This window comes from Eurosta solidaginis, chromosome 4, assembly GCF_040869045.1.
Source record: "Eurosta solidaginis isolate ZX-2024a chromosome 4, ASM4086904v1, whole genome shotgun sequence".
NCBI lineage: Eukaryota > Metazoa > Arthropoda > Insecta > Diptera > Tephritidae > Eurosta > Eurosta solidaginis.
This window is the reverse complement of record NC_090322.1, coordinates 78,760,569-78,786,124: the sequence shown is the minus strand read 5'-3', so window position 1 is coordinate 78,786,124 and position 25,556 is coordinate 78,760,569. Positions and strand designations below refer to the sequence as shown.

The 25,556-nt window shown below is 39.9% G+C and overlaps 2 protein-coding genes across 6 annotated transcripts in view; both read right to left on the bottom strand.

Moving 5' to 3' along the window:
• The window catches only part of schlank (ceramide synthase schlank), a 737,426-nt gene that overhangs the window by 31,135 nt on the left and 680,735 nt on the right, over positions 1–25,556 (bottom strand). The gene's annotated exons all lie outside the window — the stretch shown is intronic.
• LOC137248027 (uncharacterized) lies at positions 22,895–24,706 on the bottom strand. The gene is made up of 2 exons (XM_067778916.1): positions 24,437–24,706; positions 22,895–24,378 (listed from the first exon to the last, which is right to left on the bottom strand). Exons 1-2 carry the CDS (start codon positions 24,696–24,698, stop codon positions 23,600–23,602), a joined length of 1,041 nt encoding a protein of 346 aa, XP_067635017.1. The 5' UTR covers positions 24,699–24,706; the 3' UTR covers positions 22,895–23,599.

The window sequence follows — 25,556 nt, the reverse complement described above, 5'->3', positions numbered from 1 at the left end:
AATGTGGATACTTGATCCTTCACACCGCGCCACCATTCCGCAGCATCACCCTCAAGCAACATAGGCGTTCCGTTTATTGCGTCGGCGTCGTTAATTTTTTCCCCCATTTTAAAAGTAGAAATCGCTGCGATGAACTCTTCGACTTTGATAGGGCTCCTCTCGCCATTGTACCGAGCTTTGCAGGTGCTAAATGTACCCACACGTGTATTAGGATTGTTCATTGACATCAGTAGCTCCTTAAATTGTTGGAGAGAGACACAATTTTGTTAAATCGTGGACTTCTTCGTGGTAAAATTTTGAAGAAAAAAATTCAGCCTCACGTTGGGTGCCAATTGTAGAGTTTAAATTGTTAATTTCTACTCTCGTTGAAATGAAGATCGAAAACAGCTGGTTCGTTTTGTTATAATTATTTATTATTGTTAGCAAAAATGTTATAGGTTCACAAAAATGTATTTTTTTCACAGCTAAAGTAAAACTATTCGCACAAAATCGTTTAGCGAACTTCGGAAAAAATTTCTTCTGCTTTGCAGCGGCCAACCATCGCTGTCCACACTACAACGCAGTCAACATTGTCTTTAATTCCAATTCTTGGAATTGGTACTTTGTACGGCGAGCTTAGCGCTTACCACGTACTCCGTACTTCTGCTGATAAGTGTTCTTACCGCCGATCGTAAAACGAAATGATTGAAAATTACGAGTGCGCAGCCTTTTTATAGTCTGCGCCAGAGCAAAATTATTTTAAGGCAATACTGTTAAGAAAAATGTTATACAATGCAAATGTAAAAGAAAGAAAGAGACAAACATAGTTCTTCAGTTATACTACTATTACCATGGTAACGAAAGTTTTAAAAGTGAAAGGAGTTGCCATACAGTTGTCTTATAAGATACTTCAAATATGTTAGGCTAAGTTATCTTGCTACGTTACAAGTTTACTTTATTTTATTTTTGTTTACCTTATTTTAGTTTATCTCATTTCATTTTCTTTTATCTTATTTTAGTTTATTTCATTTTATTTTATTTTAGTTCATAGGTGGTTGAACATTTAGTTGATTTTATTGTAGTTTATGTTATTTTATCTTAATAGTACTATCACTTCATTATCTTACTATATTTTATTTTACTTTACTATGATTTAATTTAGATTTTCAGATCAATTTGCGAAAAAATTAGAAGTTCAAATAAAAGTCTTCATGAAAGTTTAATAAATTCTCAAAGTTTCTGTATTGACGAAAATCTAGAACGCAACCCGGCGGAGAATTCTCATTGATAATTTCGAATATTAGTTGACTTCGTCAGCTACTCAGACAAGTTGAGGTGAACATAAAATTCCCTAACTAGCAAACTCGGAGAATTTGTTAAGCCACATGAACCTTGACAGTATACGTATGAATCAAAACCGGATATTAGAATACAGGAAAAAAAAAATTTTCCCCAAACGCAATTAATAGGTATTGCAATATTAATAATATATGCAGATTACTAATACAAATACATATATCTTATAGGCATGTGATTTAAATGTTTAAATTTAAATAAAAATAAAAATATATTCACAGATGTGCAAAGCCAAATCTACGCGACTTAATGTACGTACATACTATATACATACATGGAAGCATTCATTATATGTACAAAAAAAAAATTATTCTTATTATAGAAATTCATATAAGGGATTGATCGAAACGATTCAAAAAAATTTGGCGCAATGTATTACAATATTTACAAATTTCTTCGTTGTTTTGTTGTATATTTATCTAGCCTTAGACACATGTGACTAACGATCTTACAATTCCGTATCACGGAACGAACTCACCCATTAGATGTTGTTGTAGCTGGTGCTGTTGCAGCAGGCCTATGTTCAGTGGCCCTGCTGTTGTTGTTGTAGCTGGTGCTGTTGTAGATGGATGGTGCTGCAGGAGGCCGTTTAGGTGGGCCTCTGCCTTATGATGTCACTGCCGATGCTGCAGGAGGCCGTTAAGGTGGGCCTCTGCCTTTTATTTGACACCATTGGTGGTGCAGGAGGCCGTTTAGGTGGGCCTCTGCCTTTTTGTTGGCACTGTTGGGTGTGCAGGCCGTTTAGATGGGCCTCTGCCTTTTTATTGACACTGTTGTGGTTTCAGGAGGGCTTTTAGATGGGCCTCTGCCTTTTATTTGACACTGTTGTGGTTGCAGGATGCGGCGCGCTGATGATGTTCATGCGCGGTTGGGGTATACGTTTGTAGGTGGTATTGGCGCGCGGTGTTGTGCTGTCGGCGGTGGTAGCGCGCGGTTTGGCGATGGTGGAGCAATTTATTGGGTTTAATTGTAACAACAAAAAAAAAACGCACTTAATTTATTTTTTTTTTTCACTATCATTCACAATGAAAAATTCACTTGGTGGAACATACCGCCGCCAACGATTGCAATTGCGCGAATGATTCTACAAATGGCGCCTCACGCCGTCATTCGTTAAAACAAAATTCCACCATTACTGCGACTGTGCAGTGGAACGGCGCCGTTAAATCGCATGATTTAACTGTGGTTGCCATGGTCGAACCATACAAGCTGGTAGTCGCTGTGACATTCCTGCAGCCATCATTAAAAGTTCCATATACTTTGTTTTTGTGAACCGATGGACTAATGTCAAAATCGTACTGCGTTGAAAGGTGAAGTGCCAAATCGTAATAAAACTACAGATTAGCTGTCACCTTGCATAGTTACGCCATGGTGGGTGCCGTTATTGGGAATTTTCCTACACCATTGGATTCTTTCAACAACATTCTTAACAAAAATTTGTTTTAACCACCCCAGGCAGACATGAGTGAGGGTGAATCCTACCTTTTTCCCTATCACTAGCCAACTGGTACGTTCCAAGGGTGAATCTCCCAAGTGGACCATAACAAACCTGCTTCGCTTGGAAGACCAGCGAACAGGAAACCGGTTCACCTGTGGGAAGCCACTCCCAGGAACCTCCGATGCCAAGTAACGTGGGGCACGACTCACCCCTAAGATAAGAGTCTCAAAGTTCTGCCGCGAAGCTAGCCGGGCAACAAAGGTCCACAAAAAAAAGTTAAGTCAAATAGTGAATTAATTTTGGTTCTTAGTTTAAAAGGCTTTGCGGCAATTAGACATTTGTTATGGAGAACTCGTCAAAACTCTGTATGGTTCTAGTGGTTATCGCCCCCACAGAAAGGCAAAAAAAAATATATGTGTATAGACATTTTGATAAAGGAGAACTCGTCCAAACTCCGTACGGCTAGTCCGACCCAAGTTTGGACTGCCAGGTTGTTCACGGTTCTCGGGGAAGAATACTGGGCGAGATGTCCCCGACCGTCAAAACGCCCAGTCAGGTTAAAAAAAGTTAAATTTGTAGGTAAAAAAATTAATTTATAAATTTAGCAAAAACGTTCTGGTTGGTTTATTGTGGACGAATATCCGAAGCATGGAAGCGACCTATCAATTTCCCGTTTAGGTCCTCGAGATCATACAATGCATTGCCTATTATTCTGAGCACTCGACACTTAAGATATTTTGGCAGGAATTAGGCGTTAATGCCCTGTTTGAAGTTACACAAAGCAAAGTTTTTCCGGAAAACTTCCTGGCCTTCCTTATAGTTGGCTTGCCTAGAGCGCTTGTTATAGGTATTTATCCCCCTATCCTTTGCCAGATCTAAATTCCTACGAATTTGCTCGCGAATATTAGTCAGCTTGTCGGCTCTATTTGCTATTGTAACCTGGTCTTCCCTATGGCTGTCGAGTTTCTCTAAAATATTGTACGCTGAGGCATGTTGGACCATATTTTGTCCATACAATGCAAAGTACGGAGAGCACTGAATCGCCGTATGGAGGTCGCTTCTCAAAACCGATAAAATCTCGGGTATATGTTTATCCCAATTGGTATGGTCGTGTTTATCCTTCAGGAAAATTATAATTTTAGACCCAATTTCTCTATTGACTCGTTCTGATGCGTTCGCTTGAGGAGAATAGAACCCCGTCCTCGCGTGTGTCACCCCATATTTTTCTAAAAATTGGTTCATTTCCTTCGAGATAAACTGTTTACCATTGTCACTATGAATAAACTCAGGGACCCCTACAGCTGAAAAAATTTCTGAAGCGAAGTAATTTGTAACATTAACAGTTGTGGCTCTCTGCATGGGCTTTAGCCAAACGTATTTTGAAAGATGGTCCAATACTATAAAAAGAAATTGATTTCGCCGCTTAGATCTCGGATGAGGCCCTATAAAATCGCAATATAATAGCTGAAATGGCCTTTCGGATGCAAAGGTACTCCCTATGGGTGGTCTTAACTGTTGATTAGTGGGTTTTACTGCTTTGCAAGTGTCACAACGCTGGACGTAGTCCCTGACGTCCTTGGCCTTCTGTGGCCAGAAGTACTTTTGCCTGACACGTTCTTAGGTTTTCTGCCACCCGCCATGGTAACTCCGGTTGGCGTCGTTTGCTAATCTCACTGCTTCCTCAGTCAACCCTTTCGGCAACCACAAACGCCATAGCGATTCTTCTTCCCCTTCCATCCCCATACGAAATTTAACTCTTTTGAAGATCACCCCATCCACCACTCGTAGGTCCGGAAGCGACTCCTCGTTTTCTGTGACGGTCCTAATCAAATCTAGATATTCGTTGCTGCTAAATTCGGGAGAGACTAAATCTATTTCCCCGGGTGTAGTAGTGAAAGTCAACTCGTCTGCATCAAACCGCGAAAGCACATCGGGTACTGCATTCAGGGTGCCTTTGCGATGTTCCATTCTAAAGTCGTATCTTTGCAGCAGAAGCGACCATCTCGCCAGCTTCCCGCTCAAGTCCTTTTGCGTCATCAACCACTTGAGACTGGAGTGGTCCGTGATAATCCGAAACGGTAATCATTCAACATAGGGTCGGAAGCGCTTCACGCTGACTATGACGGCGAGGCATTCCAGCTCGGTTACTGCATAATTGCGTTGAGCATTATTCAGCTTTTTCGAAACGAACACGATTGGATACTCAGCGCCCTCATCATCGACCAGCTTGTGGATTAATATACACATAAAACCCTACCATCTGCAAAAATAAAATCGATTCTATCTTGCATGGTTCAATAGATATGGACACTTATACCTTTTAGTCGGTTAACCCCATCCACTTTGACGTAGAAATTGAACCGTTAACGATAAAACCTTGTATCAGCTTGTGGATTAATATACACATAAAAACCTATCATCTTCAAAAACAAACTCGATTCTATCTTGCTTGGTTCAATAGATATGGATACTTATCCCGTTTAGTCGCTTAACCCCACCCACTTTGACGTAGAAATTGAACCGTTAACGATAGAACCTTGGATAAGCTTGTGGATTAATACACACATAAAAACCTATCATCTGCAAAAACAAAATCGATTCTATCTTGCTTGGTTTAATAGATATGGACACTTATCCCTTTTAATCGATTAACCCCACCCACAATAGATATGGACACTTATCCCTTTTAGTCGGTTAACCCCACCCAGTATGACGTAGAAATTGAACCGTTAGTGCTAGAACCTTGGATCGTCTTGTGGATTAATACACACATAAAAACCTACCATCTGCAAAAATAAATTCGATTCTATCTTGCTTGGTTCAATAGATATGTATACTTATCCCTTTTACGGTTAACCCCATCCACTATGTCGTAGAAATTGAACCATTAAAGATAGAGCCTTGGATCAGCTTGCGGATTAATATACGCACAAAAACCTATCATCTTCAAAAACAAAATCGATTATATCTTGCTTGGTTCTATAGATACGGTTAACCCCACCCACATTGACGTAGAAATTGAACCGTTAACGATAGAACCTTGGGTCAGCTTGTGGATTAATATACACATAAAAACCTATCATCTGCAAAAACCAAATCGATTCTATCTTGCTTGGTTCAATAGATATGGACACTTAACCCTTTTAGTCGGTTAACCCCACCCACAATAGATATGGACACTTATACCTTTTAGTCGGTTAACCCTATCCACTTTGACTTAGAAATTGAACCGTTAACGATAGAACCTTGTATCAGATTGTGGATTAATATACACATGAAAACCTACCATCTGCAAAAATAAATTCGATTCTATCTTGCTTGGTTCAATAGATATGTATACTTATCCCTTTTAGTCGGTTAACCCCACCCACTATGACGTAGAAATTGAACCATTAAAGATAGAGCCTTGGATGAGCTTGTGGATTAATATACACATAAAAACCTATCATCTGCAAAAACAAAATCGATTCTATCTTGCTTGGTTCAATAGATATGGACACTTATCCCTTTTAGTCGGTTAACCCCACCCACAATAGATATGGACACTTATCCCTTTTAGTCGGTTAACCCCATCCACTTTGACGTAGAAATTGAACCGTTAACGATAGAACCTTGTATCAGCTTGTGGATTAATATACACATAAAAACCTATCAACTGCAAAAACAAAATCGATTCTACCTTGCTTGGTTCAATAGATATGGACACTTATCCCTTTTATTCGATTAACCGCACCCACAATAGATATGGACTCTTATCCCCTTTAGTCGGTTAACCCCATCCACTTTGACGTAGAAATTGAACCGTTAACGATAGAACCTTGGATCAGCTTGTGGATTAATACACACATAAAAACCTATCATCTGCAAAAACAAAATCGAGTCTATCTTGCTTGGTTCAATAGATATGGACACTTATCCCTTTTAGTCGATTAACCCCACCCACAATAGTCGGTTAACCCCATCCACTTTGACGTAGAAATTGAACCGTTAACGAGAACAACACTCCGCCAACACCTATTTTGGAAGCGTCGCATTGGATTACAAACTCTTTGGGAAAATCGGGTTGGGCCAAGACAGGAGCGGAACTCAAGGCTATTTTAAGTTTTTCGAAGGCCTCTATAGCTTCAAAGGTAAGCTTGAACGGGCCTGATGACTTACGGAGGCAGTCGGTCAAGGGACCTGCCAAGTCAGCAAAGTTGGTAATAAATGTCCTGTACCAATTCGCCATGCCCACAAACCTACGCACCTGCCGAGGGGATTTAGGGATCGGAAAGTTTTGCATTGCTTCTATTTTCCCTGGATCCACTTTCAAGCACCCGCTGTCTATCAGGTACCCTAAATATCGAATTTCCTTCTGACATTTACTTTTCTTTACGTTTATTGTCAGACCTGCATCGGTCAAACACTTTGCCACTTCCGCCAGCAACTTCAGGTGGTCCTCAAAGGTCGTACTGTATACCATCAGGTCGTCCAGGTAGATGAAGACATTCTCCCGCAGACGCGAAGGGATTGTCTTGTCCATCAGCCTACTCATAGTCTGCGGTCCATTGCACAGACCAAAGGGCATTACCTTGAAGTGGTACAGGGGCCTCCCCGGAACCACGAATGCTGTTTTTTCCTTGGAGGACTCCATCAATTTGATCTGGAAGAACGCGCCCTTCAGATCAATGCCACTAATAAAGTTCGTATCCTTCAGTCTGCTCAATAAGCCGTTAATATGAGGCATCGGGTATGAATATTTCTTAGTTACCGCGTTGACCTTCCTGGAATCTATGCACAGCCTAACTTTACCGGGTTTCCGGACCAGTACCACAGGACTACACCATTGAGAATTCGATTCTTCTATAACTCCCAATTCGAGTAGCCTGTCTATTTCGCTAAAAGCTTCAGCCTCGGTGGCGAAGAGGGAAATGTTTGCAGAGGAACAGCATCACCGGTATCAATGTGATGCTCCACTAACTTTGTTTGCCCCAGACCTAGCTTTTCAAAGGAAAGAAACGCCTGTTGTTGTTGTTGTTGTTGTTGTAGCGATACGGTTGCTCCCCGAAGGTTTAGGGAGAGATCGATGTGATGGTCCTTTGCCGTTTACAGATCCGGTACGCTCCGGTAACACAGCATCATTAAGGTGCTGGCCCGACCATCTCGGGAACGATTTATATGGCCACATTAAACCTTCAGGCCAATCCGGTATTTTAGTCGCCTCTTACGACAGGCATACCTACCGCGGGTATATTCTAACCCCCTGACCCGCTGGGTTAAAAAAGAAACGCCTCTATGACCTTCTGTAAGTCTCTTCTCCGGGTTGGTGACAGATCATGGAGATTAAGTTCTTCGTCCTTTTCCTTGTTAACCTCTATGCACTCTACACTTGGGAATATTTCGGGAGCTAGCGCAAATGCTTTCCAAAAATTAAACCCGGGTGACCGGCAAAGATATCGAGCCTAAGATTTTTTGCTTGGTGCCACCCGCGGTATATATTAGAGGTTTACGCCGATCACTTTATCGGCGGCGGCGGCGTAGGCTATGTTATATACCGGCGGCGGCGGCGTGGGCGGCGCGCCAGCGTACGCCGATGTTCTTACTTTTCTTGATTTTTCTATTTAAAAAAATAATATTTAGGAAAGGTTTTGTTTGTATGTATTTAAGAAAATCAACGTTTTGGCCATTTCGGAAAGATCCTGGGTATTTGCCTCAAAATCTCGCAGATCGTTCAAAAATTTTCAGGAGTAGCTCCTTGCGGAGGGATTGTCCGTCGTTCACTTACTCCAGAGAGGCTTCGAAATTAACCCCGGTCTTTGGAATTGGTACTGCTGCGTCTGCTGAGAAGAAATAGAGATACATAAAATGGTCACACTTTACTAATAATCGTCGCGAACACAATTCCTTTAAATCATTTGTGGCTCCTTGGAGGTCACGCACAATGGCGACTTTCGGTTGCTATTAATGGTCTGTTCCTAAATCAATCGCCGTGAACGGTTGTGTTTTTTCCGTGCTCTGAGTTTTTCTTCTATTTTTAATTTAATTTTTGAGTTTTTAACTTTTTTATTTAATGCCGCTTAACAATCAATAATTGTGTTAGAGACATTGACTCTTGTTTGCCTTTTTTTCTGTGCATATCATATTTTAACATTTGATTTAATATGCCTTGTTTCTGTGGCCACAGAGTTGAGCGCGCTCAAACTTCAGTGCAGTGTGAAAATTGCAGAGAAATTTATCATATGAATTGTGTTGTTGGTAACATGCCTGCCGAGTTAAATCATCTTAATAATGCTGATAATATATACATCTGTGGTTTGTGTGCTCACGCTCAGCAAGACGAGTCGTCGTTACAACAAGAACAAGCCACACAAGTGCAAATGCCAATTCAGCGCTCTGATATTTTTAATAATTTTGCTGAGTTAAAAATTGTCAATAATCAACTTCTTTCTGCTGTGACTGCTTTGCGTGAAGATAATGAGTGCTTACGTCATAAAACCGATTCTCTTCAAGCTGAGGTTAGTGACTTACACTGTAAGCTCAACGAAAATAATTCTTTATTATCTCAATTGCTCACGCAATTTGAAAGTTTTTGTAGTGTAAACAAAAAAAACTTTGCTAAATCAATGCAGCCAGCCTCTGCGTGCGCCCCAAAGGTTGCTACTGGCTCTGTCGACGTCGCTGCTATTGCCGACGTATTATCAGCTGGTACTTGTACTGCTGCTCAACCACCGTTGTTGTTGTTGCCTAATGATGCTGCTGTTGTTAACAATGTTTCAACTGTGACACCAATTTCTAACGCCGTTGCTTTGCAATCTTCTTCGTCTACTTCATCTCTTGCAGTTGTTGGTAATCAAAAGGAATGGAAGACAGTGCAAAATAAAAAAAAATTCAAACGAAGAAATAAAACTCAACATAACAAAGAAAGTGCTTCTAACAATGATAATGCTGATGCAGGTACCACAGGTACTAGTTTATTGCCGGATAGTCCTGAAAGCAACAATAATGCTGGCATTGCTAATGTTAACATTAGACCCTCCCCCAGTTATGGTAATAAAATTAATTCGCGCTTGCTAACGCCACCTTTAGTTGTTGGGTCGGGCATTAATGGTGACTTAAGTGCTGTTTCTAAAAGGAAGTGGTTGCATATTTCGCCTTTCTCTGCCTCGGTCACATCCGATAAAATAAAACTTCATATTTCTCAACATACTGGCATTGATGTTAACTCCATTGTTTGTTTTCCGTTGGTGAAGATTGGCGTGGATCCCAATTATCTGCGTTATATTAATTTTAAATTGGATGTTGAGGAAAGTGTACTACCTAAGCTATTGGTGCCTGACTTATGGCCTTCAAACATTGCCGTGCGTCCTTTTAATTTTCGTTCAAAAAACGACGAGGTCCAACCGATGTCCAATGGCAATCGGTTGGGTCAGATGGTACAAGGAACCGTATAAACATTTCTATGCAAACCTCGACGCGGGATGTAGCTAATATTCATTCTTACAAGGATCTTAAAATTTATTTTCAAAACGTATCAGGCCTAAGAACCAAGTCTGACTCACTATATACGATGAGTTCAAACTTGGATTTTGACATATTTGTTATTGTCGAGAGCTGGCTAAATGACACTTTTATGGATGGTGAATTTTTCGATGAAAATTTATTCTGCGTTTTTCGAAAAGATCGCGATGCATTAAAAACTGGTCTGTCTAGAGGAGGAGGCGTTTTAATTGCGATTCGGCGAAAATATCGAGCGACTCTGGTGCCATTGCCGAATGCTGATTCTCTTTTAGATATGCTTTGCGTTTCTGTACATGGAGTTTCTAACCTTTTAATTTGTGTTTCTTATGTACCGCCTACTAGTAGCGATTTACTTTATAAAGAGCATGTTGATAATATTTTAGCCTTAGCATCTAGTCATGAAAATGTTTGCGTTTTTGGCGACTTCAACCTCAGTAATCTAGAATGGTCTACTTTTGATAATAGTCGGGGGCTTCTTCCTATGTCTTCAAATGCGTTTGCTGAAACCTATTTGATTGACGGCTTCTCAAGATGTGACCTTAGTCAGATTAACAGTTTTAATAACAGTCTTAATAGAATATTAGATCTCATATTTTTAAGTGATAACATGAATTTTTGCCTCCAGGAAAGTCTAGACCCTTTGTCCACTCCTGGTCCCCATCATGTACTGCTTGTTCTTCATTTGGAATTTTATGAGTTTAATTCTTACGTAGAAGATCCACTTTCCAAGTTTTGGTTTAAAAATTACGATGTTGATGCTGTTAATGCGGCAATTGAGTCTATTGATTGGGATTCGCTATTTGCTGAGGTTGAAGTTACCGGTTGTTTTAATATTTTTAAGAATAATTTAAATTGCATTTGTTGTGAACATATTCCGAGTGTAAGAAAAAAGGTTTACAAAATTCCTTGGTTCACAAAAGAGTTGAAAAAAACTGAAGAATTTGCGAAACAAGTTTTTCAAAAAATTTAAAAAATCTAGGTCTCCTACTTCCAAGGAATTGTATTTAAAATATTTGAAAGAATTTAAGTCATTAAGCAAAGCTTTGAAGCGGCATTATATATAGGTAAATTTGAAGACGATATTAAAGTGAATCCGAAGGCTTTTTGGCGTTATGTGAAGTCAAAGAGATGGTGTTCTAGTATTCCCTCTGCTGTATTTTACAAAGATACACAAGCGGACTCGGCTTTAGATGCTGCAAATCTTTTTGCAGATTTTTTCAGCACGAATTTCGAGGCTGACCCTGTCTTGAGTAGTGGTGGTTTTTTTAGTGCCTTGGATGCTAGTGGTTTTTCACTAAACTTTGGGGCTCTTGAACTCTCGTTAGATGATATTGAACTTGGGATTCGTCAAATCAAAATGTCGTCACAGACTGATGTCAATGGGTTGTCGTCTCACCTTTTTAAAAACTGCGCAGCTCTCACCTACCCGATCTGGCTGCTTTTCAATAAATCCCTTGAGCAAGGCGTCTTCATTGATGCATGGAAAATCTCCTTTATCACGCCAGTTTTTAAATCTGGCAATAAAAATGATATTTCCAATTATCGCCCTATTTCTAAAATTTCCTGTCTCAAAACTTTTTGAATGCATAGTGAAAAATAAAATTCTTTTCTCCATTCATCGTCTCATCTCTGTTGATCAGCATGGATTCATGTCTGGGAGATCAACCACTTCTAATTTAGCAGTTTTCTCCGAATACTGCATTGAAGCCTTTAGTAACCGCGCCCAAGTTGACACAGTGTATACTGATTTTTCGAAAGCGTTTGATAAAGTTAACCATCGTATTTTGTTATCAAAGTTTTGGTTTTCATTCAAATTTTTTAAATTGGATTAAATCGTATCTTTCTAATAGATCATGTGAAGTTGTAGTTGATGGGGTGTCCTCGCATTCTTTTATTGCCTCCTCTGGGGTTCCTCAGGGAAGTATATTAGGTCCGATTCTTTTTGTGATGTTCATCAATGATATTACTACTTGTTTTAAATATTCTAAATTTCTCTTGTATGCTGATGACATGAAGATTTTTAGCAAAATAACGTGTTCCTCTGACTCGACGAAACTTCAGAGTGATCTTGACAATGTTGTAACTTGGTGTCAGAAAAATATGCTTCCATTAAATATTAAAAAATGCTCCCATGTCTCCTATTCCAAGTCCCGTACTCTTATCCCTACTTCATATTTTATTGGTGGCTCACAACTAGACATTGTTTCTAAAATCACTGATCTTGGGGTGGTCTTTGATTCCAAGTTTACTTTTCATAGCCATCTTAACTATACCATAGCTAAGTCGTACTCTATGCTGGCTTTTGTCAGACGTTTCAGTTCAGATTTCTCCGATCCGTATACTTTAAAGACACTCTTTACTTCACTGGTACGCTCGAAACTAGAATATGCTGCTTTTATTTGGCGTCCGTATTATTCCTGTCATATTAGTCGATTGAAGAGAGTTCAGAAAATCTTTATTAAGTATGCTCTGCGACCCCTTCATTTTGAACTTCCGGTTCCCGCTTATGAGTCTAGATGTTTGCTTATCGGTCTTAAGACACTAACTTGTAGGAGAACCTTCTTATCTCTAACTTTCATTTTTATTTTGATATCTGGGGTGGTGGACTGCCCCTTTTTACTTGAAGGTATTTTCTTTGTTATTCCTAATATTTGTTTAAGGAATCATGCCACATTTTATGTGGGGCTGGCGAGGACTAATTATGCAGCCAATGCTCTTGTTGTCAGAGCTCTTAAAGAGTTTAATTTGCTTCCGAAATCTTCAGTTTTGGATTTCTCCTTTTGTGAAAATAGGTTTAAAATGCTACTTAATGACCAGTTAAGTTAGTTGGTATTTGCCTACATTTGTAGGCAAATATTTCTGTAAGAAATATAACAATTTCAAGATTAAATAAATATAAATATAAAATATAAATAAAATATTAATACTCATGACTCTCGTGGCACAGGGCGCCTCCAGTTTTTTCGGCTGCTTTTAAGAGCTACAATTCCCGATGTGCGAACAGTAGCAATACCGACCACCAGGCGCTACCACGCCTCCTGCCCTCACACCATATTCCAGCACAGAAGCTATAGGACTCCGACTTCGGACTCATACCTTCGTTGATGTCACTTTCCTAGACGCTATAGGTATAGCTCCGAAGACTTTCTAACGGATGTTTTTGTCGCGCAATGCTGCCTAGCTACACCAAAGAAACACCTTGAAACGTTAGGGAGTGACTATTCGGCCAAGGATGTCGCCCTCGAAATCATAAGCAGTCTAAGTGGATGTCATTGCGTAACTTATGGGTGAGAATCGTATAATCGTCGGCGCATCTACATAATTAAAATTTTACAAGGATCCTGGATAAAATTTTTAAAATGTAGACAAAAGTTTGTAGACGTTTGTGTTCACAACATTGATTTCAATAGTATTCGTTAAATCAAAACGATATTTAAGAATGAAAGTCAACCGATTTTAAGTTGAAAGATGGTAACTGCTGTTTTCCGGCCTTTTGATATAAGAGCTCATTATGGATGACCGCATAGCTTCAGTTTTCAGACTAGTTCGGCTGTTCACTACGTTAGGGTAGTAGCACACACGGTCATTAGTTCGACTGTCTTGGGAAAGCTTTTGCTTCGCCACTTTGAGTGTTCTTCCTGCGAAGGACAAAGCCTCACTTGGTAAATATATGTGCCTACGTATTCACATTTGTAAAAGGAGCTGTACCGTATAGGTGATATTTAAACTTGGTTGATAAGCTATAATCAATGTGATTCACTCCAAGGAACTAGTTTTGGATAGGGCCGCCAACTTTAGGGAATGTTAAACCGGGAGACTTTGGTGTTGAAGGATGAAGTGTGAAAAGCAAAATTAACATTTCAGACGCTATTGTATAGTTTCGCAAATAAACAACAGATGTTTGAATGTAAGCCTAAGTGATTTTTCAAACCCTTCTCATACGTAAATATATCCTCAACTTAAGTATGAGGTAAGGATCAGGATTAAGGATAAAGGATTTTGCATCACTGATTTCGCTTATTCTTTCAGCCAATCAAATATAAACTTTTTAAAAAAATCGGCACTTTTTTTGGGTAATTTTCTTTTTCTAACAACTTTTTACAATTTGAAAACATGTTCGCATCGGGTCATTTTATTTGAATTCATTGTTCATTATTAATTTTTTGGAAAAAAAAAATATGCAAAGTGAGCATATAAATTTATTATATAACTTTTCTTTTAGTGTTTTGTTTTAATAACTTGGTGAATTGGGTGATGCAAAGTCCATCTTAAGCTGACATCGAAAGCACCCGTGTTTTAAAATAACTTTTAAACAGTTAGAAAGAGTTAAATTTCGCAATTAGTTTCTTATAACTGGATGCGCTTCCGTTGATACCACTTTAGCTCATATCCGACGAATTTTCGACATGAACAATAAATTGCCTAAACAGTCTTAAACGAGTAGAAAATATAGTAACGCGCCGATATTTTTGACATTCTGTGGCGGCGTGCCAAAAACGACAAAAATCGGCGTCGGTGGCGGCGTATATCTCAAGTATATATGAACGCATGTAGGGACTGATAATCGAAGCCGTTATCTTTTAGGAATTCTACACCATTCTTCCCCAAGATGGAGACGTTGGCTCCCGAGTCCAACAACCCCACAATATCTATCTTTTATTTTTGCCTTTACGAGAGGCCTTTCATCCTCCGTAAGTATTAACGTGTGTGGTTTGCAGCAATCTACGCTCCTGTACTCTTCGGTGATATCTTTTACTGCACCTCAAAATATTTTCTGATACCGTTTGATTTCCAAAAATCGCATGTTTTACTCGCTCATACCTATGTTCCCTTTCTTCTAGATTAAGTGAAAAATGCGTCTGGCAAGCGGCATCCCTATGCTGGTGTGGCATAATTCTGGTCGTTTCGCCCATCGCGGATGAGGACGTTTGACTATCGGATTCAGAACTATTTGAGTTATCCGTACCGTTACTATTACCTTTGGGTATTCTTTCGCCAAGGTACTACTGCTCCTCGGAAGCTCATCACCTCTCTGCAACCCTGTACCTGCGAGAGATCCACCCTCCGGTTCAGCGCACGGGACGACGCCTCGAGCACTGGCTGGTATGAGGGCTATGACACCGAACGAGGTTCCCCCGCATTCTCGCTCTGGTACTGGTTTCCCTGCCTACGATGGTCCCTAGGGCATTTTGGAGTGAATACACCCCTATGCCCACATTTAAAACAAAACGGATTCCTAATGGGTTCCTCGCAGTAAATATATGAATGCCCCATGGCCTACCAATTCCAACATTAGATTCCTGAATAGCCCGGTTTCCTGTTACGACGATACTCCAACGCCTCTATCTGTGGGGCAGCTTCGCAGTCCTCGCCTTCCATCCTCATGCCCGGGGTTATCGTGCGGACCTCGTTCACGTGCTGTCCTGGGTAAGTGGCTCCCAACAACTTGCTTTCTTTCAGCACTTGTTCCCTCTGCGTGCTACATCGCGTAGATCATGAAGGGTTCTCACTTCCGCGTTGAAGAGCATCAGCTTAAGTCTACTGTTGACGTTCCTTTTTATGATGTCAAACAGTAAGACCTCTGACATGGGTTCTCTTAAGCGCGCATTCAAGGAGACAATGTCCGTGTGGAACACGTCATAGCACTCACTTAGCTTCTGCTTACGCATGGAGATCTCCATCATGATCTCGTGGTCACTCTTCAGAGTACCGAACTCTCTCTTTAATGAATAGCACAAAAATGCATATGTCGCGTTTAGGTATTGTTTCGTAAACAACCAGTACCACTCTTCGGCCCACCCAGAAAGGGATAGGTGGAAACAAGCCATTATTTGGTCGTCAGTGCATTGTGTACGCTCACACAAGGTGTTTAGCTTAAATAGGAAGTCCGCAACGGTCTCAGTACCGCCGAACGACATTTTCCACTCCTGGGGTTTTAGTTTTACTACTATGCTGCTCGGAGCAGGGTTCATTGGGGTTACAGCCGCTGGAAGTGGGTTACGTTCCATTCTAATCGCGTTCCTGTTGAAACTCATGGATTGTTGAGCAGACTCGAGTGCTGCGTTGAGCTGGTCCATGTTGTTTCGAATCGTCCCCATTTCCATCCGCATTTCTTCCTGCGAGGTCCGGAAAAGCTGGCGTAACACTTCCACCAACGAGTCTCCACGAGGAGCTTCGGTAGGGATCCCTGGGGTGTGCGCCCAATCGCTTGCAGCTTCTCCAAAATTTCCATGATTTAGTGGTAAAGCACCAGCTCCGTCCAGTGCATATGTCGACACATTGGTCATTAGCCCCTAGATATCATGCGCGTTTATCAGGGGCGCGTTGAAGTTGCTGGTGCTTCCCGGTCTATCCATTTTTTCGTGCTGGTCATTTAGGTCCGGGCTTGCATTCATCCCCGCGGGACCTCCATCTCGGCCACCTACTGGGGTATGCACCACCAGGGGACGCTTAGCCTTCGAAAAAGCCCCCCTATTATTGCCACCCCGGTGCTGGTTTCCTATAAAATTTCCAGCACTCCCAGACGGAGTATTCCGGCCCATTCGCCCAGACGACTGGTCATGCGACATTATAATCAGAAAAAAAATTTGTAATTTGGTAAACTTGAGTATTGGTGGAAAAAAACTTCTATCTATGACAGTTAGGGGTTAAGGAAAAAGGAGAGAATTCACCACCCCCCCCCCCCCCCCCCTTCACCCTATATGATAGACGACGATTGGTTTAAATAAAAAATATATACATATATATAAAAAAACTTTTCGCGAAAGTTCAATTTAGTATTAATTCGATAATCGTATCGAATAATAAAAAAAAAAAAATCAAAAAGCTGGAAAGAAAGTGGTAATTGAAATATACATGTTATATAATCAATAAAAAACAGTATAGGTTTCGCAAACTACTTGTGTATTTAGATGCAATGGGAATGCTGACATCCCATCATTAGAAGACACTGGCATACAGGCAAAAAATTGTGTTACAAAAAAAAATCACTCATACTTGTTCCTAGTGCTCCCAACCGCAGCGCAAAAGGGAGGTCTCAGGGACCTGCCTCTGGGACTGGTTGGGGCCACTAGGGTCAGTTTCAGATACATAGAGTTCGGTCCCAGCACACCCAGCCGCAACGCAAGGCGATCTCCAGGGGCTCACCTCTGGGACTGGCTGGGGGTGTTGGGGCCTCCCGTCCACTCAAACTGGACAACCCTCCTGCCTCCGCCGCAATGGATGGAGCGGTTCGAGGAGCCGCTCCCCAGACTGGTGGGACAGGAAAGGGTGCCGCTTTGAATTCCAGCTCAACCCGTCACAATCCAGGTGGGATTCTACCCTACCACCGTCACAATCCAGGTGGTATTCTACCCTACCACCTGAGACGTGGGATGAGCTGGGGTCCTTGTAACACACACACACCATTCATGCTAAACAACACAAATTCGGCAAAAAAATTATAAAGCTACAAAATTTAAACATTACAAAAAAATATTTATAAAATCCCAATTAGCGGACATATATATACCAGAACGGACTAACGGACAACATCTGGGAAAACTAAAGCCCCAAATCTACAAAAAAATTAAGTGCGTGCAGCACTGCCTCACCGGGTGAATACAAAATCCGGAGGACACGACGTTAAGTCCCGTGGAACCCTCCGCTACTGCCCCGATGACCACTCCGGACAATCTGATCCGTCCAACCATTCCACCGCACCGCAGGTGGCTGCTCCTGCGGCTGCTCACCTCGGACTGGTGGGATGGCCAAATTCATAAGTCGACCCGGAATGACCCTCGCGACCAGCGCTTCAGGTGCCACGTTGGGCGCCATCTGTTATGGCGCACTCAGCAACTGTCAACGATGATCACTCCGGACAACTTGATCAGTCCAACCATCCCGCCGCAACGCAGGTGGCTGCTCCTGCGGCTGCTCACTTCAGACTGGTGGGATGGTCAACTTCACAAGTCGACCCGGAATGACCAGCGCGACAGCGCCTCAGGCACCATCGCGTTGGGCGCCATCTGTTATGGTAACGCATTTACAGTGGAGCAGCAAGGAAGGCAGTCGGCATGATCTGGTGGTGCACTGTGGCTAGTCATGTCGGCTGGGTGGGGTTCTTGCCAACCTTGCTGTCCTGCGCCTGTTGCAACGCCCGGTGCATATTCCCACCTTCAAATCCATGGCCACTGACGCACCTATATTTCGGTGGCCCCTTACCTGAGTTACCTAGTGCCTTATAAATAAAGGGAGACGTCAGCATTCCCATTTATAGTACAATTTATTTAAGATACATTAAAAAAAACAAGGATACAAAGTTCATTTCAATTTTCCATCTACTGTACTAGCGAAAAAGAGAATATGGGTAACAGCAAAATCATAAATTCTTATTGTGCGCCCAGTTATAATTAATAAAGGGGGCGGAAGAGTATATTAAAAAAAATGTTTATATTTTAGTTTATTTTATTTTGTTATAGTTTATTTTATCTTAGTTTTCTTTATTTTATTTTTGTTTATCTTATTTTAGTTTATCTAATTTTATTTTATTTTATCTTATTTTAATTTATTTCATTTTATTTTATTTTAGTTAATAGGTGGTTGAACATTTAGTTGATTTTATTGTAGTTTATGTTATTTTATCTTAATAGCACTATCACTTCTGTAACGTAGCAAAATGCTAAGTCACAATAACCTACTCACAGCCCTAACATTAAATATATACATACCCTAACACTAAATATATACATACCCTACGTTCGCCTTGCACAGCGAACAACCATCCGCACATAATATGCCATTTAAATATACATACCCTACGATCGCCTTGCACAGCGAACAACCACCCGCACATAGTATGCCAAGTACCAACAGTGAACAACCAAACATACTCAGCACGCGTGGTACTGACTATCTGGCGTGCATTTTTCTTTCGCTATCATAACGAGGAGTTATTGATGAGCTGAATTCTTAACCATTTTATTCGCTACCAAGTATGAAATGGCAAACGCCATCACTCACTGCATACTTCACCTAGGTGAAACTGCGCCCTTCTTGCCCACCGCCAATAGTTAGCCGTAGGAGCACCACCGTAATCCGCCTGAACCAATCCGAGTAAGCTTTATCTGGGGGTAAGATACTTTTTGAAGATCAGCACCACCGTTCCCTGAGAACCGCGACCCGTCCGTCACTTTCGAGACCCGCTTCCGTCGCTCCTGCGCTATCATCCGTGGCATCTCCCTCTCTATCTCTCTCCCTCCATCTCTGAGATTAAAGGCTGACGGCATCGAAAGACAAAAGCCGCATCGTGTGTGTGTGCGTATTCGGAACAAAACAACAACTACTTGTGTTATTAATTGGAAAAGGTTAGTGGGACCTTCGCCTGACCCTGGAGCGGCTGAGCTTACCTCAGCCTTCGACAAAACCCACCTCACAAATGGCGCCCGAGCAGGGACCCATCTCCGGAGAGGAAAGTGTAAAAGCAACAACAAGCACCAGTCCGCCGGGAGATGGGCCACCGAACACGCAACCACAATCAGAGGACAACACCAACCTATAGAATACCGACAGCTTGAACTGGATATATTCGCTGAAGAAAGAGAGACTCATCGAGGAGTGCAAGAGATACCGGATATTCGTTAACGGCAGCCTGTCGCTAAGCTACGCATAGCGCTCAGGCAATTGACTAATTTCTTTGGTAGGCCATTTTTGTAAATGGTTATAGCAGATTTGGCATATCTTGTTGGGAGCCCACGACTCGCATTTTATAATCGGCTGATCAAAATACTGCGTATAGAGTGATTCCAATACTGGAGTAGTATTTACCACACTTGTTTTAATACTAAATTTAGCGCACACAAAACAAAAGATCGATTGCAGAATTGCTTCACATTCTTTTTCATACATTTTTTTTATTTTAGAGCTGGTATTACACACTTTTATCAAATATTTGAAGCCATTGAATGAGTACTAAACCTCAGCTGTTCTCATTTACTTACTTTGAAAGCATCGCACACTTGATGAACATCATTTGTTGGGAAGCACAGTGGACATAAGTACTGTTAAGAGCTCATAAGTATAAAAACGCAGTGCTTTGATTTGAAAATAACACATTTAAACTTTCGCACATACAAGCTTTCAATACACTCTCTTTTGCGACGTTTTATCCGGTTATCACCAATATGGTAATTTAAACATACACGACAAGTGCTTCTGTTATGTACATCTAAAAAAAATAGTTGTATCATGGTCATATACAATACTGTATCTAAGTACATAATTACTTCATTTATACCAAATTGCAGGAACTCCAAAAGGCAATTGATTAATTTTCTATTGAGCTTTCAGTGCTTAACAGGTTTCTGGCTGTTCCTTTCAGCTTAGTTTTTATCATTGAAACTGCTACGGCTTCATGGCTATCCTTAATTTGTTCTAGGATATCCAAAGCATCTAAGAAGCTATTCAAGTTCTAAGCTTTACCATCGAATTCTGGCAGAACTGGCGAAGCAGTCTTTAAAAATTCGAGTATTGTTTATGGCGTTTTCTCGCTTTCTGTTTGCGAATCTTTATCAATAATCTCAATTTTTAGGGCTTCCCCTAAATTGGGTTGAGTCTCTGGTAATAAGAAAGCAAAATTTATTTCCATTTCTTTTTCAAATGACGTTGGGACCAATGCCTCAACGTTGTATGTACTCAGTGATGATACCAATTTATCCCTGACACTGGAAAAAATTTGTTGTGCTTCTAGCTGATGTTTAGCTGTTAAATTGCTATATACCCTTTGTATGATTTTTCCTATATTGTTTAACGACTGTAATATTGCCGTGAGGTGTTTCAACACAGTAAATCTTAGTATGCTTGTATTTTTGTTGATACACTTATAAGATTTTTCCGTCAAGGTCTTCTCTTCCACAAGCTTGTTCAGAATAGTTTCCCATTTGTCCATTGGGGTATATATTTGTCCCTTAGAACTAGACTTTGTCTAGACCATCTGCTCGGTGTATCTTTTCTTTAAAAATTTATTATGAGCTGAGTATATTTTTAGGAATAAGTTGAGGTAAGTGCAGACTGTTAAAATTATCAATATGATCTTGATAATGTCTAGTGCCTCACTAAGGTCAATCACTTGAATGGAATTGATTACATAGGCATTAGGCTCTTCCAATTTTGATTCTTTACCTCCCATTTCAAAATAATAATCGCCAAAATTTTCTCTTATTTATTTATTGATATTAGTCGGTACGTCCCACAATTTTAACTTTGTACCTCCACCTTTCTTCAGCTGTGGTTAGTACGGGTATTAATACATTTTCTAAGGTGGGTTCACTAGGCACGTCAATCAGTCTCCACCATTTTTTAAGCGATACTAATAACTTTTCTGCTTCTTTTAATTTCTTTCATGATTATACCTTTCTTAAAATTCCTATTTTCGAATTCTAAATTATCAACAGTGCGGTTGATATCCTCGTAGTCAAGGTCATTAGGCAATGCACTTCCATTGGAAAAAAAAACTTACTTCATATGCCTTTGATTTTTCTTATTTAAATTTTTAACTGAATTTTTTCCTCTGTGTTTGTGGATAAATTAATTTTTTGATACAAAATTGCTACCGCTTTTCTCAGGTTGAATTTTTTACCTCCTCTCTTTCTTCTGATTTTGGTTGGTTTTAAAATTTTTGGTTCTTCAATTTTTTGTTGCTGATTTCTACGCCTATATTCTTCTATTGTAATTGCGTTAGGGCCCTGTTTAATTTTTTCTAATGTTTTTACTTCTACTGCTTGTTCTAATATTTTTTCTGGTTTGGTTTCTTCTTCCTCGATTAGTTTGCTACAACGCAAATATGCTGCGTCGAATTCCTCCTGACTACTTATATCGTTCATTTAAAAATTTTGGTGGGGAAAAAAAAATTCTTAATTTTATTGGCAAAAATCTACTTTTTGCCCATAACCTGGCAGCCGCTAGGTTGCCAAATGCTTCTAAAAAGTAAAATACTTAAAATAAAAAAACTTAACTAATGCTAAAATTCTGTTTAGCTGGTCCTCGTTCTCCACGATCTTGTCTATTTACCGTCTTCAATTAGTTTTGGCTTCCTTCTAGTTTGCAGGATCCCTTGTTTATTCCACTTCGTTATGCGTCGGTGGTGGTCGTTTTGGTGGCGGTAGGGCAATGCATTTCAACGGAAGGTATATCCATTACGTGGACATATGTGGCCGATGCAAACGGTTATCATCCAACTGGTGATCATATACCCAAGTTACCGCAACAAGTGTTGACAAATTTATAAATAAACTCTGCCAATAACGCCAGCAAAGAGCTTAATGCGGCATTTAGTTTCCTGCTTTTTTTGTATTTGTAGATGTAAGGCAGGATGCCAATAATGAGACAGGATGTTAATAATGAGGCAGGATGCTAATAATAAGGCAGGATGCTAATAATGAGGCAGGATGCCAATAATGAGGCAGGATGCCAATAATAAGGCAGTAGGATACTAGTTTAGGCAGTCGGATGCCAATTTAGGCAAGATCGCCATGTAATATTAGAAATTAATAGGTTTGCATTCAGTGTAGTGCCACTTAAGCGGCACCAGATAGAATTGAATTCTTTATTAAAAAGTTGTTTCTTTTATAGAACATTTCTATACGCTAAAATACCTACTTACACTAATACTTACAAACTAAGTGTATTACATACATATACTTTCAGTTCCCTGGGAACTGCATTCTAAGCATAAATAAAATTAGCTGTGTGAAATGCAACGCAAGCATAAATAAATCGAGTGAATAATTTGTATGCAAGTAAAGGCTTGTGGCGAGCATTTGATTAGCTTTAAAGAGTAACATAATAAGGTTCAAGTTACTAGACGGCGCACGACGTAGTTACCGTGGCGTGTGAAAATATGTATACAAATGTATTAATATGTATGTAAGAGTCTGCATTTTAAGACAGTCCAAAACGGGTCAAAATATATGTTTGTACAAATGAATGAATAACTTAATGATTGAATGCTACAGTAGGTAATAAGTACTAGTCCTCACACTCCTCATCAATCTAGGGCGTTGATCAGACAATTAAATAAAAGCGTTGGGCGCGTGAAATTTCTAAAAATGTGAAGCGTAGCATAACCTGATTAAGGTTCAGTTGGTATTACTTATGACTATTAATAGAAATTTGGCGCGTGCAACGCCTTTATTAAATTGTCTGATCAACGCCCTAGATGGACGAGGAGTGTGATGACTAGTACTAGGACCTACCTAATTATTTTCTATATTTTAGTATTATTACTACTTAATGTAAGTATTGTTTTCAATAAAACCGTTTAACTAAAATTTTTTTTTTTGTAAATTATTTTATTTATTGTATTGGTCTCCGGTAAAACGCGTATCCCACAAACAAATAAAGCACATATTCCTTGGACATCCAGACGGTGGCAGTCCCATGATAGTGGCTACTACTTTCATATCTGCACATACTCACAAAGGAATTGCTCGTGCTGTACATAATTAGAAGGACTTTCAAGTTGTTGTATGTTTCAAGCTTGTCTGTATTGTACGCTAGTGGGACTGGTGGAATACTTTTGTCTTTGTATAACAAGACTGCTTTTAAACTGGCTTTGTTAGAATCTACGAAGATGCGCCAATCGGGTGGATTATAATTTATAGTCATCTCGTTCATCAATCCGGCGACATCATGGCAATAGGTAAACGAGTTAGCACCATTTACAGTAAAATATTGTTGAATATATGCTTGCCTGTCACGATAGCCTGACGTTCTTACATCTAATGCCAAGTGGTTTCCATACTTTAAAAATGGTGGCAATTCTTCGCATTGTCTTTTTGATAGGGCGAGTTTTCTCATCAGTTCATCTAACTCCCGTTGTGTAATGAGCCTCACTAATCCAGTGGATTCAGATGGAATAAATATCTCATCACCTTTGTATGGAATATTCACAGAAGCTGTTTCAAGCGTTGCTTGACATTGGCTTCTTCTGGGAGGTGCGGGAATGTTATGGCTATGTGGTCGTGGCAGTCGCACATACAAACTTTCAATACACTCTCTTTTGCGACGTTTTATCTGGTTATCACCAATATGGTAATTTAAACATACACGACAAGTGCTTCTGTTATGTACATCTAAAAAAAATAGTTGTATCATGGTCATATACAATACTGTATCTAAGTATATAGATACCTGATTTATACCAAATTGCAGGAACTCCAAAAGGCAATTGATTAATTTCTTTGGTAGGCCATTTTTGTAAATGGTTATAGCAGATTTGGCATATCTTGTTGGGAGCCCACGACTCGCATTTTATAATCGGCTGATCAAAATACTGCGTATAGAGTGATTCCAATACTGGAGTAGTATTTACCAAACTTGTTTTAATACTAAATTTAGCGCACACAAAACAAAAGATCGATTGCAGAATTGCTTCACATTCTTTTTCACACATTTTTTTTATTTTAGAGCTGGTATTACACACTTTTATCAAATATTTGAAGCCATTGAATGAGTACTAAACCTCAGCTGTTCTCATTTACTCACTTTAAAAGCATCGCACACTTGATGAACATCATTTGTTGGGAAGCACAGTGGATAAGTACTGTTAAGAGCTCATAAGTATAAAAACGCAGTGCTTTGATTTGAAAATAACACATTTAAACTTTCGCACATACAAGCTTTCAATACACTCTCTTTTGCGACGTTTTATCCGGTTATCACCAATATGGTAATTTAAACATACACGACAAGTGCTTCTGTTATGTACATCTAAAAAAATAGTTGTATCATGGTATACTGTATCTAAGTACATAATTACTTGATTTATACCAAATTGCAGGAACTCCAAAAGGCAATTGATTAATTTTCTATTGAGCTTTCAGTGCTTAACAGGTTTCTGGCTGTTCCTTTCAGCTTAGTTTTTATCATTGAAACTGCTACGGCTTCATGGCTATCCTTAATTTGTTCTAGGATATCCAAAGCATCTAAGAAGCTATTCAAGTTCTAAGCTTTACCATCGAATTCTGGCAGAACTGGCGAAGCAGTCTTTAAAAATTCGAGTATTGTTTATGGCGTTTTGTCGCTTTCTGTTTGCGAATCTTTATCAATAATCTCAATTTTTAGGGCTTCCCTCTGAGTCTCTGGTAATAAGAAAGCAAAATTTATTTCCATTTCTTTTTCAAATGACGTTGGGACCAATGCCTCAACGTTGTATGTACTCAGTGATGATACCAATTTATCCCTGACACTGGAAAAAATTTGTTGTGCTTCTAGCTGATGTTTAGCTGTTAAATTGCTATATACCCTTTGT

Coding starts and splice junctions, on each gene's coding strand:
- LOC137248027 (XM_067778916.1), bottom strand. CDS start 24,698: ATGTGTGAAAAAGAATGTGAAGCAATTCTGCAATCGATCTTTTGTTTT. Junction 24,379..24,436: donor TGCAATTTGGTATAAATCAG/GTATCTATATAC, acceptor TATTTTTTTTAG/ATGTACATAACAGAAGCACT.